Source organism: Macrotis lagotis, chromosome 8 (assembly GCF_037893015.1).
Source record: "Macrotis lagotis isolate mMagLag1 chromosome 8, bilby.v1.9.chrom.fasta, whole genome shotgun sequence".
NCBI lineage: Eukaryota > Metazoa > Chordata > Mammalia > Peramelemorphia > Peramelidae > Macrotis > Macrotis lagotis.
The window spans coordinates 138,991,904-139,008,523 of record NC_133665.1 but is presented as its reverse complement, the minus strand read 5'-3'; the positions used below and the strand labels follow the sequence as shown (position 1 = coordinate 139,008,523).

General features: G+C 41.4%; 1 protein-coding gene and 1 long non-coding RNA gene across 3 annotated transcripts in view; one reads left to right on the top strand and one right to left on the bottom strand.

Annotated features, from left to right (window-relative positions):
* The window catches only part of LOC141494977 (uncharacterized), a 72,719-nt gene that overhangs the window by 22,717 nt on the left and 33,382 nt on the right, over nucleotides 1–16,620 (bottom strand). For both annotated transcript variants that reach the window (XR_012470605.1, XR_012470604.1), the window contains exon 2: nucleotides 12,602–12,760. This is a non-coding gene — a long non-coding RNA (uncharacterized LOC141494977). The remainder of the gene's footprint in view (nucleotides 1–12,601; nucleotides 12,761–16,620) is intronic.
* On the top strand, nucleotides 12,593–16,398 carry TRH (thyrotropin releasing hormone). The gene is made up of 2 exons (XM_074196066.1): nucleotides 12,593–12,788; nucleotides 15,917–16,398. The coding sequence occupies exons 1-2, from the start codon at nucleotides 12,593–12,595 to the stop codon at nucleotides 16,396–16,398; spliced, it is 678 nt and encodes a 225-aa protein (XP_074052167.1).

The window sequence follows — 16,620 nt, the reverse complement described above, 5'->3', positions numbered from 1 at the left end:
GAACTTCTAGATCTCTCTGAGTTAGGATCTTTGACTTCTAGGTAGTTTTCTATGGACCCCTCCTTTCTGCTGGATTTTCTTCATTTTCCCAAGTTCTTGTGTCAGGGGAGGGGCTGGTTCACAGAGGTTTGGTGTTGAGATCCCTAGAGGCTTTGCTCACTGGGTTTAGTAACTTCAAGTAGGCCAGCCCATGGGGGGTGATGATTGCTTTTTCTGGAGTGTCTGTGACCTTGATCTGAGGCCCTCTCCCTAAGCCAGGTGGGGGAAGAAGGGGGAGCAGCAGGGTCTGAATTATCCTTGAAAAATGTGGACTGGGCCATGGGGTGAGGATATTAATCTCCCTATTTAACTGAGGGAGTTCTGCTGCCCACACCTGATCCTGGAGGGTGGGAGGGCTCAGCTGAAATGAAAGTATGGAGCCTGTGGACCTCCAGACCAGCTGAGTTGAGTGGATAGATGTCCAGTCACATTTTGCAGCTCTCTGTGCTGGAACTCACCCTCCAATCCTACTGGAGCTCCCCAGACTACTGCTCCCACAGCCAAAGCCTTTGAGGCCTAGGTTGGTCCTCTGTAGGTCCTTGGAACTGCTACTCTGACAGTCAAAGCCTCTGTGGCTGATCTTAGATTAGTCCCAAGTCTCATCATGTCACCCTTGGGTTGGTTCTCTCCTCTCTATCCCTGGCTCACCCAGGCTTCCTGGAGACAGACCTTGTTGGTAAATGTTCTTCTCCTAGCATCTTTTTCTGGGTTTTGTTGATCAAATTTCTGTTAAGAGTTTTATTTCATATTATTTCTGAGTGAAAACCAGGAGACCTTAGCACAGTGCCTGGCTTCTCTCTGTCATCTTGGCCGGAAATCTCTGCCATCTTGGATAGAAATCTATAATTATTAATATTATAAGAAAAGATATAAAGAATTCTTAATGGGATTGTATCTCAGCATTTTTAAAAATAACAAAAAATCAAAAATATTAATATGGTTGAAAAATTATTGAGCAAAAAGAAACCTAGAACATTTCAAACCTAGAACATTATCCTATCCTCTGTCTTCTCTGCCTATATTGTGTGCTTTGAATGTACAATGTTGTTCTTGCTATTTTTCATTTTGTTTCAGTTGTGTCTGATTCTTTGTGACCCCATTTGGGGGTTTCTTGGCAAAGACACTGGAGTGGTTTGCCATTTCCTTCTTCAATTCATTTTACAAATGAGAAGCTGAGGCAAACTGGGTTGTGACTTGCTGAGGGTCACACAACTAGTAAATGTATGAAGTTTGATTTGAACTCAGGAAGATGAGTTTTCCTGACTCCACTATGGTGCCAACTAGCTGCCCAATATATGTTTGATGTACAGTACTTAATTAGTGATGGCTGAGAAAATACAAATCTTTCCAGGCCCATGCAACTTTTCTTCCTCTGTATATCTCTGTAGCACTCTGGCTAAGCATGGGAAGGAAATTTAGAACCATGACCTAATTCATTAATATTCAGTATACCAATGACAATAGGTCAAACTGGTAGTAAATCAGAGGATGGCCACACTTACAGCTTCTGGAATTTGGGAAGGGCCTTGCTACATTGCTGAAATCCCTTCTGTGATGTGAGGATATCATGGTATGGATAAATGGAACTTGACCAAGGAAACTGGGTTTCCTTTGCTTCTGAGTGCGTCCTGAGCTTTGGTTATTTTTGATTCCTTCCTATTGCTTGGGAGTTTGTCTTCCAATATTCATCCATCCATCCATCCATCCATCCATCCATCCATCCATCCATCTATCCATCCATCCATCCATCCAATAAATATATATTACTCACTATGTGCAATGAACTGTACTAAGAAGTAGGGATTTAAAGAAACATTCTTATCTTCAGGAAGCCTGCAATATGTTGGGGTGGGAGGAAGGAGTGTTAAAGGTGTCTGTGATGAGACTTTTCTGAGAAAGCCTAGTGCTATAACTGCAATACAAGTATCTTTCTGAGTCAATATTCCATCAGGTGTGGGATAGTGTGAAAACCCTGGATACAATAACGCCCTAACATTTATCCAAGCAAAAGCAGGTCAAAATAAAGAACTGGATCAGGCTTGAACTGTTAAAAGTAGACACAAATAAATCAACTGAGGAATGTGGAAGAGGAAAGAAATCATCTCAGTCCCTTCATTTGGTGATAGTTCTCTGTGTATTAGGTTCACAATACATGTATGAGACTTTCAGCTTTTTAAATTCCAGCTCCTCCTCAACCAGCTGCTTTCCTGAGCCTCTGTCATGCCAAATATAGGATCCCAGGCCTTGAGGATCACAGATTCAGAAGTAAAAGGGTCCTCAAAGACATCTTAATCCAATCTCCACATTTGACAGATGAGGAAACTGAGGTTACTTAATCACACCTTTCTTATAGATGAAGAAACTGAGGTATGATTTAAGCAACTTGCCCAAGGTCTCAGGCAACAAATAGAAGAACAGGGATTTGAGTCCAGGTCATTTGCACCAAGATCCAGTACTCTTTTTTTTTTTAGGTTTTTTTTGCAAGGCAAATCGGGTTAAGTGGCTTGCCCAAGGCCACACAGCTAAGTAATTATTAAGTGTCTGAGACTGGATTCCTGACTCCAGGGCCGGTGCTCTATCCACTGTACCACCTAGCTGCCCCTTAAGATCCAGTACTCTTACCCATATATTTTCTTGTTGGTGATCACTCTTACTCACTCTGCCTTAGAGATGAGATCTAGCTAGACTGGGAAGGAATGAGGAAGTCTCTCTGTTGACAGTAGAATAAATAAACCTAAATTACCAAGTAGAATTTTGATAATTTTTTTCCCTGTAATAACTGAGGAAAGAGGGAAGGCTTGTCATTTTGACAGGCCTGATGGATGAGCAGCCTGTGAATCCAGAGGCAGCTGTCACAGTTGATCCTCTTGGCCTTATTTCATTTCTCACCTTGGGTGGGGGCATGTCCTCCTTTCTAAAAATGAATATATTTATTCTTGTGGCTACAAACTATCAGACAGAAGATTCAAAGAGGAGACCATGGAAAAGTATAGTGCAAGTCAGGATCTTGTTCTTCAATCAAAATTTTGATTCTTTGGATATAATAGATTTTTGCTTCATATGGATATTTTCTCCAGGGTAACAGGCTTCTTTCCATCTGTACTTTGATTCCTGTGTATTTCTGTTCAATTCTTTTCATTTTTCCCTTTCAAGGAATACTTCAATATGCTAAAGGCCTTCCTCTAGATATTTCATGGGTACCAATGTCAAGTATAGTCTAGCTGTCTATAATGTCTCACTCCTCTATGTGACCAGTTCACCTCCTTTTCTGGTCTCTGATGACTTCCTTTACCTTGTCCAGTGGATCAGAAAATGAGCATGCTGTTGACAGATCTGAATCATATCAATGAATAACAGAACTTGAAATTCAAGACTGAGGTTTGGGCTGGTATTAAGAGAAGGAAAAATAAAGAGAGTAAGTAATCACTTGTATAGTAAAGACTCTTCCCATTGGAAGCTTGCTGATGTCTGACATTCTACTATTAGTGACTGACTTCTTTGGCTTGAATTATTAAATGCAAATCTCCTTAAAAGGGCTTCATTTATGAAGCTTTATTGGTTATTTATAACAAATTGTGCACCAGTTTTTCAGGTAATTTCCTGGGAGCAGGTTTTGATAGGAGTGAAGGAGAGAAAAACGGGGGTGAAGAAGAGAAAACAGGGGTGAAGAAGAGAAAACAAGGGTCCTAGGGCAGATGAAAGTGGGTGAGGGGAACTCCAAGAAGGAAAGGAATAAAGGAATATGGATGAAAAGTAGCAAGAGACTCACTTCAGAGGCTTCACAAACAAATGACCTTTTACTATTTCATGAATCTCCAAGTGATGGTTCCTTCCCTGATTGGGGGGGGGGGGCAGCTAGGTAGCATTGTGAATAGAGTGTTGGTATTGGAATATGGACTATCAAACTCAAATCCTGCCTTCAACACTAACTGACAGTGTGAAATTGCTTCATTTGTAGCCTATGAAGTGTTAAATAAATATTTGCTGTTGCTGCTGTTAAGGTTTGGGTCACTGAGTCAAGTCAATAAATATTTTTAAAACATCTTTTGTGTGGCACTAAGCACCTGGCAAAGACAGGCAAAAATAGCCCCTTCCCTTAAGGAGTTTCAAATCTAATGGAAGAGAGACAGTATATGGATAGCTATATACAAACAAGATATATACAAGATAAACTGGAGATGATTTCAGGGATATAATAAAAACTTCATAGGATCACAGGATGATAGTTTTAGAGCTGGCAGGGACCTTGAAAGTGATCTTGTATATATAAACCAGGAAATTAATGACCTTAAGTTAAGGAAATTTAAGGAGAAGTAAAGGAATTTCTCAAAGATAACACAGGAAGCTAGGATTTGAACCCATCTTTTAGCTTCATATCTATATCAGACTTTCTTTGTTGAGTCCATTTGGTATGGAAGAAAGAATCCTGACATCAGGGTTGTAGTTATGGCTCTGTTCCTATCTAGCTTTGCGACTTTGAATAAATCATATCACTTCTCTAGATTCCCAGTTTTTTCCTCTGTTAAGTGAAGGGATTAAGCTAGATGATATTGAAGGTTGTCATCAAGTCTAAACTACTAAGAAAACTTGTTAGACTGGACTGGATTAGATCTGTGGTTCCCGTCCCCCATTCTTGAGGGGGACCAAATCTACTTCTTCCTCCCCTTAGGACTATTTTTCTTGGTCAGCTTTGTATCTTTCCCCCCAAGCAATCCACTGTCTCTACTTGCACAGAATTTCAAAGCCTTGGTATTGAGGAGCTGGAAAATGTAATGAACCAGAGGAAGAGAAATGATAACTAGGCAAGACGGCAGCCCTTTCTAAATAACTAAAGCTTTGGGAAAAATCACCTCTCCCACCCACACAAATTTAACAGGAAATTCAGCCCTTGGATATATTATCTGAGCTCCCCATTGTCTCTAGTCTGTTCAGTGAAATGATTCTGAAGACATTTCACTCTTAAATGGATATGCAGAAGCAGAAGGGTACTATGGAAAGAGCATTGGTCTGAGAATCTGGATACTTGGGTTTAAGTTCTTATTCTGTTTATACCTCCTGGGAGATTTTGGGCAAGTGTCTTTTCTTCTCTGAGCCATAGACACTTCATCTGGGAAATGAGATGGGTGGGTTTGTAGAAGATCTCTAAGATCCCTTCCAGCTCTGACAGTCTTTGATTCTGTTATTTGGGAAATGAGGAGGATTGGATTCCATCTGGCAGGCAACTACACTGTACAATATTGCCTCCACTGGTAAATTCTAGTCTTGATCTTAATTTCCAATGCCTTGCTTCTGGTTTAGAGCTCTAAGTCACTGAAGTAAATGAGTTCAGTCTCTTTTTTATGATGATTATGTTTGTCTTTCATTCTCAAAGAAAACCATGACATCAGGGATGTGATACCACGACAAGCACACTAATTGGATTTGAGTGAGGGGATGCTGGGCTAAGTCATCACATCTGGGTCCAGTGACCAGGTATGAATCACAATGACTGGAGAGGGTTCTGAATGCAAGGCAATCAGGGCTCAGTGACTTGCTAAGGTCACACACTAATAAGTGTCAAGTGTCTGAGGTCTTTTTCTCATTATGCAGCCACAGCTTGAATATCCAGGTTATAAATTAACTCCGAATTCTTACCTGTTTTTAACAAATTCATGCCCTTAGTGAAAAAAGAGGAGAAAGTCACAATGTGGACACTAAATTCAGACCCACCATTCCCATTCCTTTTTTCATCATAATCACATTGATTTAAAAAAAATCCTTCTTCTTCTTTTTCTTCTTCTTCTTCTTCTTCTTCTTCTTCTTCTTCTTCTTCTTCTTCTTCTTCTTCTTCTTCTTTTCACAATTGGCTGAGAGAAATGATACTGGGATACCTTCCAAGGGGCCAGTTCACTTGCTGGACAATACTCTGTCTATGGGAAGTTGACTTTGTAAAGGTGATTTGTGACTCTTTCAATAACATGAAAATCCATTCCTAATTTCCTTGTTAAATCTGGGTAATTGTTTACTGGGTTTTGTTAAAGAGGGTTCTATCCAGAACTACAATTAAAATTCATGAAAAGCCTACCTAAAGATGACTAAATCATTCAGTCAGTACTTCATATGACTAATCTCTACTCTTTACTGCCTTACTGCTCCTCTGTTAAAAGAACGGGTTGGCCTAGGTGGGTTAAGAAATCATAAAGATGAGGGAGCTGAATCTCAGAGATAAATGACTAGCCCCAAATCACAGTCAGTGAACTAGTCCTTTGACTCCAAATACACTATATTGGACTATTACATGGTGCCTGTCTTGTCATTTTTAGAATCTAAGGTCCATAACTGCAAGGCTGGAATCTGCCTTTCTGCTGTGAGCAATTCTCACCTACTGTGGAGACTTAATCAACAAATAACAGAGAGCTTGAACAGTGAGTACCATAGGGTACCCGAGAGCTGCAACCCAGAATTTGGTGTGATGAGGAATTGGTACCTTGGACAGCAACCCCCCCTGCGAGCTTCTTAATGTGCCTCTCTGCTTCCCTTCACTGTCCCCAGGGCTATTGTTGGAAAAGTCTGTTCTGCAGCTGTAAATCAGTTCCTGGTGTTCCAGACCCAGTATGAGCTGGGTTTATTATAACTGCCCACTTCGATCTCTGGTTGCCGTGAACTTTCACAGTACTTGTTATCACTGCTCTAGAGGCACTTAATTACGAATGGTCTGCAGTTTTCAAATGAAGAAATTAAAGCTATAAATAATCATATGAAAAATGCTCCAAATCATTATTGATTAGAGAAATTCAAATTAAAACACCAACGAGGTATCATCTCACACCTATTAGATTGTCCAAAATTAGAAAAAAAGGAAAATGATCAGTGTTGGAGAAATTGTGGGAGGACTGGGACATTGATGCATCGCAGGTGGGGTTGTGAATGGATCCAACCTTTCTGTAGAGTAATATGGAGCTATGCCCAAAGAGCAATAAAACTATTCATACCCTTTGACCCAGCAATCTCAATTCTAATTCTATATCCAGAAGAAATTATAAAAACAGGGGAAAGTCCTACATGATCCAAAATATTCATAGTAGCTCTTTTTTGTAGTGGCAAAGAATTGGAAATTGAGGGGATGCCCATCAATTGGGGAACTGGCTAAACAAGTTATGGTACATGAATTCTATGGAAGACTATTGTTCTATAAGAAACTGTAAATGATCAGACTCTAGAGAGGCATGGAATGACTTACGGGATCTGATGCTGAGCGAAGGGAGTAGAACCAAGAGAAAAATGTACATACCAACAATAACACTATGAGATGAACAACCTTGATGGAAAGAGCTCCTCTTGACAGTTCAGAGAGCTAAGGCAACTGTATTTGACTGGCTATGGACTATATTATCTTCATCCAGGGGAAGAAAAACAAACAAACAAACAAAAAACCAAACAAAACCAAACATACACACAAAAACAATCCTTCCAAATCTGATGAACACTTTATAAAAATTATCTCTTATGTATTTCTTTCTCTTAATCCTAATTCCTCATACTAAAAATTACTAATTTGGAAACATGTTTATCAAAGTATTTATGTATAACGTTGACCTGACTGTTCACACTGAAGGGAGGGGGGTGGGAAGGGAGGGTGGAAGGAAATTTTGCAACTTAAAAATATACACATACATATGGATAAAAATAAATAAATAAATTTTAAAAACTTGTATCACAAGTAGATGTGTCTTGTTTTCCCAGATGGTGTATAAATTTCCTAGAAGAAAGAAGTCTTATATTAGATAAATCATGTAAATCATAAGATTTAGAGCCATAGATAGTAAATTGTAAGACTTCAGACCTTAGTCTTTTCTCACACTCCTCAAAAGTGGACACTGTGTGGAAGTTAGGAAGAGCTGAATTTAAATCTTGGCTTAGACACTAACTAGTTGTGTGATCATGGCACTCACCTCATGGGGTTGTTGTATGGATCAAACTTAGCAAATATTACATCATCATCATCATCATCATCATCATCATCATTATTATTTACTACAACATCTATTTTGCAGACCAAGAAACTTGGACCTAGAGAAGTTAAATGACTAGTTTTATCTCTGATTATCTATGTAACTCTGGGCAAGTCATTTAACTTCTTTGGGCCTCCATTTTCTAATCTGTAAATTGGAGAAAATAATAGTACTCACATCACAGGATTGTTTTGAGAACTATATATCTCTATCCTCTATCTTTCTGTACATGCATGTAGTATACATAAATTCACATGCATGAACACATGCATGTATTTGTGCAGATGTATAATCGCATACATAGATGTGTGGATGTATTTACTCTGTACATTTTAAAGTATTATATAAGTGTTCATTATTATTATTATTGACCAAATTCATAGAGGTTTAGTGTCTGGGCTAGCATTCAAACTCAGTACTGTCGCAAACTGCTTTCTAAAGGGAAAAAAAAAGCAGTGGTTTGGGAAACAAGAAAGTGAGTTTATGTCTCATATGATAAAAATTGGAGATCCAGATCTTAGAGACCTTCTAGTACAGCTTGCTCATTTTAACTTGATCTTAGCAATGGATTATGCCTTCAGCAATGAAGAAGGAAATCTGTACCCTTCCTACCATCTGCTCCGATCTGCATCACCACCATCATCCCTACCATGGCATACCTTCTCATTTGTGTTTTCCCTTCAACTTGCCACAGGTCATCCACTCAGCAAACTTCCTCTGATTCTTTTTCCATGTCTCCATTTTATAGGTGATGAAACCGAAGCTCAGAAAAGGAAGATGAAGTGACAAGACAGCATAACAGAGCTGAGATTAGAACTCAGATCTCCTGACTCAAATTTGTTGTTCATGCCATTCACTTCTCCATAGCTCTTTGGGTTGTCCTTCTGGCTCTGTCTCTTTCTCAACTAAGCAGAAGGAACAAGGAAGACTTGTTTCCCAAGTTGGCTTCATTCATAGCTGCAGGCAGCCACTTTCTATATAGCCAGATCTCAGAGATACTGAGGAGGTTTTTAGACGCACAAATGATTTACCCAATTGTCACAGAGCCTGGAATTCTACCTCAAAAGGTAGAGATGACTTTCTTGATCTATGTTTTCACCTTCTAGTGGAAGTCATCCAGTCTAACATTTTCATCTTACAAATAAGGAAACTGGGGTCCAAGTAGGAAGAAAAGTCTTGCCACAAGTCACAGAGGGGGAGAATAGCTGAGGTTCAAATCCCATGTCAGGACTCTTCTCACTCCATCCTTAAGCCTGCAAGAGATTATTATAATGAAAATACCCTCTAGGCTAGGAAACAAACTTTCCTTTTGTATTATAGTGAGAGTAGGGCCATGGTATAGGGAATGCCTCAGGTGCCAGGAGGAAGGAAAGAACTGTCATTCTACCCTCTTTAGCCCTTTGGGTCTTGTTTTGATTTCTATTAAACAGGGTTGGGGGTAGCTAGGTAGTGTAGTGGATAGATCATTGGCCCTGGAGTCAAGAGGACCTGAGTTCAAATCCCAGCCTCAGACACATGACACTTGGTAGCTGTGTGACGTTGGATAAGTCACTTAGCTCCAATTACTTCTCAACAAACAAAAAAATAAACAGGGACAATAGACTCCTTCCTTCTCAACTTTATGGTATGTTGTGAAACCAACTAGCACCAGTAGTTTCAAGAGCTTCTGATAAAGAATTTTTATAGGATTCTTTTTAAGGACTCATGACCCTCCCAGGCATGATACCTGATTACTCTCAGTTCTTGACTTATTTTTGTCTTCCCTGATTTAAATTCAGTTTCTTATCTTGTGGATCAATGCTGGTCAGCCCCAGCTTTGCCCACTGTGATGACAGGGTTCTGGAAATAAATGTGCCATCAGAAATTAGAGATGGAAAAAAGGCCTGTCAGCTCCCATCAGCATCCATTTGGAGCCAGGGCAAGGATTGCTACCTGAGGAGCCCTTTGGAAATCCTGCAATTAGTCTAGTTTTCTAATCACACCCACAGGCAAGAAGCCATACTTCTCAATGCCCCCCTAACCCTGCACCAGAATGGTTTGGGAGCTTTAAGGTTTCAGTTATTGCACTCAATTGCTGAGGTATTGTGAGCAAGGCAAATCCCTTTAGAGTTCTCACATTCTTCTCCTGTCAAATATGGAGATTAGAAAAGATGACATGTAGGGTCCCTTTCAGATTCTAACAGTCTAGGATCCTGGAGACATATTGATAGAGTAGAAGGACCATTGATGAACAGGACCTTGGAGACCTGGCTTGCAATCCTGCTTCTGCTCCTTACTGTTGTGTGACCTTGAATAAGTCACTAAAACTAGGTGGTCTCTAAGGTCTTTCTACCTGTTCTCAGTCTAGGGTTTCTATGGTCTTCAGGAATCTTCCCCCCTTCCTTCTCACTCCTTAGTCCTTCATTCTTCCTGTTCAGCTTCCTATCTGTCCAGCATCAAATCTCTTATTCAGAAAGAGATGGCTCAGCCTTTAAGCTGTTTGTCCCATAAAATCTTTCCAGTGCCCTTGGAGCTTTGAAGGAAGATCCTCTGGGACCCATGGTGACTAGTGAATCCTGGTAGGGATGCCAAGAGCTTTGGTCTGAGCTCCACTTCAGTGACATCAAGCCTGGCCAGGGTGGGTGGAGGAATAGGGGGGTTGAGGGGGTAGGGAGTGACCTCACTCCTAGCTATTTGCATATCAGGCCCCGAAGACAACTCAGTATAAATAGGGCAGGCAGCACCTCATCGGCACTGCCAGCAGGGAGAGAGCTCCCTTGGTTACTGCACGTGTCTGCTGCTACTCTTCCTCCAGCCCCAGCTCCAGAAGCCCAACCCTGGCCAAGAGCTCTGGCACACTCCTAGAGGGAAAGCAGCTCACCAGTTGGCATCACACAGGTAATTCTCAAGCTTTTTCTCTGAACTGGATGGAACCTGAGATGGGAGGGTTGGGTTTTTTTTTTATTTAACTCCATGAAGAAAGCTGGGAGAATGTGGGGGGACTTGGAAGTTGGAATCGAAAAGGTTGTATTGGAAAATCTTACCTCCAAAGCAAATGGGATGTTTGGCGAGTGATCTGAGTGTAGGAATTCAGGGATAGACTAAGAACCAAGAAACTTTGCATTTGTGTAGTATTGACACTTTTCAAATCACTTCTCTGTAGGTTATCTCATTTGAGCATAAATCTAGAAATGTATTATGGTTAGCTTTACACAGATATGTATAGAATGTGTAAATATTATATATATATATATATATACAGATATATAGATGAGGTGTACAGTCATGAATGGCTTCAATAAGGCTGATCATCTATACAAATGCACCGATGTAATATTCCAAGGGATTTATCATAAATTCTTAGCACCTGAATTTGAGATTTTTAAAATCTTAATTCTAAGATTCCTAAGAATATTGAGTCATTGATTTCGAAGGGACCTTAGGGGGCCATATGATTCAACTCCATCATTTTGCCAGTGATAATGTTGAAGCCCTGAGATGTGAAATGACCTTACCCAAAGTCAGTGGTAGAGCAAGAGATTTGACTCCAGGTCTTCTGACTCTGAACTAACTCCAAGGTTCCAGTTGTAAGATTTCAGTTCTAAATTTCTATTATGCATGCACACATACACCCACACCCACACATATATGATTATAATACACACCAATATGCTCATGCATGAATATCTATAAAATATAGAGAGAAGAGTGAGTGAATATTGAAAAACATGTGTCTGTCTCTTAATATGCATGTATTTGTATATGAATATAAAAGAATGGTGTAGTAGATACTCAGCTGGTCTCAAAACAAAGAAGATATGTGTTCAAATTCTGCCTCTATCACATGCAGAGCTGGGCAAATCACTTAACCTTTTAGTCTTCTAAGGCATCCTCCTAAGTCGCAGGGAAGGTGCTGATTTGCATTTTCAGAAAGAGGTTTCTTATCTAGGGCTCCTTATATCAATGAAATCACAAGTCCAGGCCCTCTGGATATGTATATGATCTATATAACATCTATTACATAGGTTTACAAATGGAGAGAGAGAGAAAGAGGGAAATGAAGGCAAATGGAACAAAGAAAGTGAGGGATAAAAAGGTGATTGAGGGAGAGGGAGTAAAGGGAGACTGGGAAGGAAGCAAGGTGAGAGATGGGTAGTGACTGAAAAAGGAAGAAACAGAAGGAAGAGAGAAACAGAGGGGGAGGAAAGGGAAAAAATCAGGGACGATAACTGGAGGAGGAAAGAGGGGAAAGAGGGAAGAATAGAAGAGGAGAGGGAGTGCAGAATATGGTGAAGGGAGACAATAACTTGGAGTGATAAAAGTTTTTAATTTGGAGAGAATGACAGAGAGAAAGAGATGAGAGAGAGAGAGAGAGAGAGAGAGAGAGAGAGAGAGAGAGAGAGAGAGAGAGAGAGAGAGAGAGAGAGAGAGATTCTCTCCTCTCCCCCCATGGGCATTTTTATTCTCTCTGGTTTGGATATCATTCAGTTCCGATCTTGAAGATACTGACGTTATTCTGCCCCTCTTCCTTCCAACTCCTGCCTATTCCCTCGCATGCGACGCTGGACAGCTCCAGCATCACCATGACCCACCTGTGGCTGCTGCCATTCCTGCTGTCCCTGGCTCTGTACAGTGTCTCTGTTAGTCTCGGACAGCCAGCTGCAGCAGAAATGGACAGTGAAGAGCGGGGCCACTTGGAAGAGATCTTGCAGAGGGCTGAGCACCTCTTTCTCCAGTCAAATCTGCAAAAACTGGAAGAGGAAGGAGAGAACAAGTCAGGTAAGGGAGTCCTCTGTCCTTCCCGAAACTTGGTCTTTGCCTTTTCAGACTTGGAGGGGCACAGAGTTGATAATGAGATTCAATTAAAGTGAGGGCTGGGTCAATTAGTTCCAGTGAAGGATTTCCTTCTTGCCTTGACTGTCCCTCCCCCTCTACATCTGTCCTCTGTGTTGTGGTGATGCTTAAGCTCTCTCTAACATCCAGGACTGGGGAGTGTTTAATAGGCTTCTACTGAATTAACACCTGTGAATAAACCAAAGACAAAGGGAAATTTTATGCTATTTCATTGAATCCCTTTGCCTTACAGACATAAAATTCCTCATCTGTAAAATGGGGATTGGAACAGACAGTCCTGGAAAACTCTTCCAGGTGTAGCTAGATCTCTCATCCTCATTCAAATTCCAAACTGAGCTTTACCACCTGTGTGTCCTAGAGCAAGTCACTTAACTTCCAGGAGCCTTGGTTCCCTCATCTGTAAAATGAGGGAATTGGATCCATACAGCTCTATATCTAAAACTTTTTGATTCTACAATCGTATGAATCTTAGCAAAGGTAAAATCACATAACTTGTTAATAATGTCAGAGCAATATCCTAATTCCCTTGCCCACATTTTAAAAGCCACCTAGTATTCCTTTCTTTCTTTCCTCCTCCATATCCCACTATTGCCTCTGTATGTGGTGACACTGACCACACCCTCAGCATGGCCCCTTCTGGGGACACAGGGGTTAGCCCCATCTGAAAGGGCAGGGAAAGTTCTTGTCTTCAACAATTCATCTATTCCCTCCTCACTTTCAATTAGGATTCATGGAATATTGGTACCTCTGGGCTTTGAGGTTCTGAGCTTGTGAGGCTTGCATTCTGTGAATATAGATAGCTTGTAACTACACTAATCTTTTTAGCCTTATGCTGAGGGAGTAGAGACAGAGATGTAGCTGTCTGACTGAGGCATTTTACCCCAATTACTGCCCTGAGCCTAATGGCTCTTGCCCATTAATAATGATAATAATAAAATAATTAATAATAATAACATTTATATGCTGCTTTTACAAATATTATTTGATAATCACAATTACTCTGTGAGGTAGGGGCTGTTATTATTCCTACTTTACAGATGAGGAAACTGAACTACAGAGAAGTTAAGTAATGTAGTCCAGGATCAGCTGGTGTCTGAAGCCAGATTTGAACTCAGGTATTCCCAATGCTAAATTTAGCACTTTATCCACTGTTATGACTTAGTTGCCCCTCTGTTCCATAGCTTCTCTCTTACTTTGGTCCCTGTCTCCATACCCCTTTTTAGCAAAAGGAAGGGGCACACATATGGGCAAAGATGCATGTTTGTATGTGAAAGTATATTTGTATTTATTCATTAGTGTGCATCTGTGAATATACTGCTTGTCTAAATGTCTAAGCAGATATTGGGCTTGGGCAAAGCTGACAGTATCAGCTATTGGTAAGATGCATCACTCTAACCCCCCCCCCCAAAGGAGCCTATCTTTGCATCCCCAGAACTTTGGAGAACAACTGCCACATAATAAGTGTTGATTAGCTGACAGAGGTTGGTGAACTCAGAGATAGACTACCAGGGTTACTTCTTTCCTTGCCCTGGGAGTTTGGCTGCCTCTCTCAAAGCCTTTTGCCAATAACCCAGGAGGGAACAAGGTACCTTTAGCCCTGTGGGTTGATGATCTTTCCCCTGAGCTAGTTAAGGAGGCATCCACTTGGTCAGAGACCTTTGAAGTTTCTGGTCTTTTGGGCCATGCAACTGAAACCTTTTCATTGCTGAGTATGGATCAAAAACCGCTTGATAGATCATTTCTCAATCCAGTCTTTTTTCATGAGGTCAAGAAGTCAGAGGGAGCTTTATTTAATTATTTCCGTAAAGAATCAGTCTAATTCTCTGTTGATTGAGGAACCAAGGTTGGTATTTCTGAGGGCTCTGGGCTTGGCATAAGAGTGAACTGAACCTACTTTATCTCTGTGAGTTTAGTTGGGGAGCTTAGTGTGTATATGAGTGTATTGCTGTCCATTTACTATGTATGTGTTAGAGTGCATATATGTGTTTATACATGAGTCTAGGAGTCTGAGTGAGAATAGTAACAGGAATGTGCTTTGATTAAGGAGGCATTTGTAAAAGAGAGAGGATTTGGGGTTGGAGGTCCTAGGTTTAAGTCCTGGTGACTAGGTTCAACTGTGTGGCTTTTGGCAAGTCATTTAATCCTTTTCTCACCTGAAGGGTTTGGACTAGATAACCTTGAGTTATGATCTTTTGAGAGAGTGTGCTTCTGAGTCCAAGGTGCTTATGTGGCTATGTGTATGTGTGTAGGTACCTGAGTGTGTGTGTGTGTGTGTGTGTGTGTGTGTGTGTGTGTAGGCAGATGAGAGTATACGAATCTATAAAGAACAATCAGGGTTGCCATCCTTCTATCTCCTAGTGGGCTGATAAGTATTTAATAACAACCACCTAAAAAGAAAACTGTACTTGGGGCACACAATTTTAAATTGAATTAGCATTACTAAGATTTTTCTCCATCATTTTCTTAATAATCACCAAGTCCAGATTTGCCAATTCCAAGGTATAAATGCTCACACCAAAAAAAAAAAAAAAAGAAAAGAAAAAAGAAATCTGACAATTGGTTCTCACAAGCCAGTAGGAGCTGATTGCAGTAGGACCCTGCTGCTGTCCCAATCCCAGGTCCACCATATTGCATGGCCTTCATTTAGTCCTGTCTGCCACTATTATGGGAACCACTCACTGGGGCAACATAGAACTAGCTTGGATTTTCCTTTCCAACCTTATAGATGTTTGTAAAGCAGCTGAGCTGTAGCAACATTGTGAGGCGGACAAATGCTGGGTTTTGTAGCCCCACGTCCCCTTGTTTCCCCTACTGTGATCAGTTACGCATACCATAGGGCAAATTCTTTTCATGGGCAGGGAAAACAACCCAAAACAACAAAGCTTAATGGGGGAACCTCAAGGATTGTAATAGGCAACAGCGGAGGTGTTTGGGGGCTATAGAGGCTTCCTATCATTTTATCACCTAGGTAGCCACTCAAGTGCACGAAAGGCTGGTGTTGAGGGCAACATGATGATGGGAGTTTGCATTCATTTATTTATTTCCTTTCCCAGAGTTGCAGGCCCCCCAGCTAGACTGGCTTGTGAAGAGACAACACCCTGGGAAGAGATTCTCTGAGACCTTTGAGAAGAGGCAGCATCCAGGCAAAAGGGAGGAAGAAGATGAGACAGAGGAGGAAATGGGGGTTGGAAGGGCCACCATAGAAGTTCCCAAACGCCAGCACCCAGGCAAGCGTGAGGAGGAGGCCTGGGAGGCTGAGAGCAAGCAGCAGAAGAGGCAACATCCAGGCCGGAGGGCCTCCTGGGACAAGGACAGTGAGGGGGATGTTTCCAAACGGCAGCACCCAGGCAAAAGGAATCTGGGCCCTGATGGCCAAGCCCCTGGTTTCCCCTGCATCCCGAGGGGGTCCTCCCACTGCAGCCTCTTACTTGGGCTCTTGGATGATCTTAGCAGGGGCCTGGGGTCTGAGAAGAGGCAGCACCCGGGGAGGAGGTCACTCTGGGGAGGAGAGGGAGCAGAGGAGGAAGAGGACTAAAGTCCAGCCTGTCTGAAGGGGAAAGAGTTAAGCCTCTGTATATGGTTTCTGAGTGTCCTGTGAATAATCCCTACAAGTTGTTTTCTTTCACTGAATCCTCTCAAACCCCGGCTAGTGACATGACCAGAATATCCTGGATCCCTAGATGCCCGTTCCCCAAGTTCTGAGTACAGGGGGTTGGAGAATAGAAGTAGGGGAGGAAAGTCCCTATTATGGAAGCCC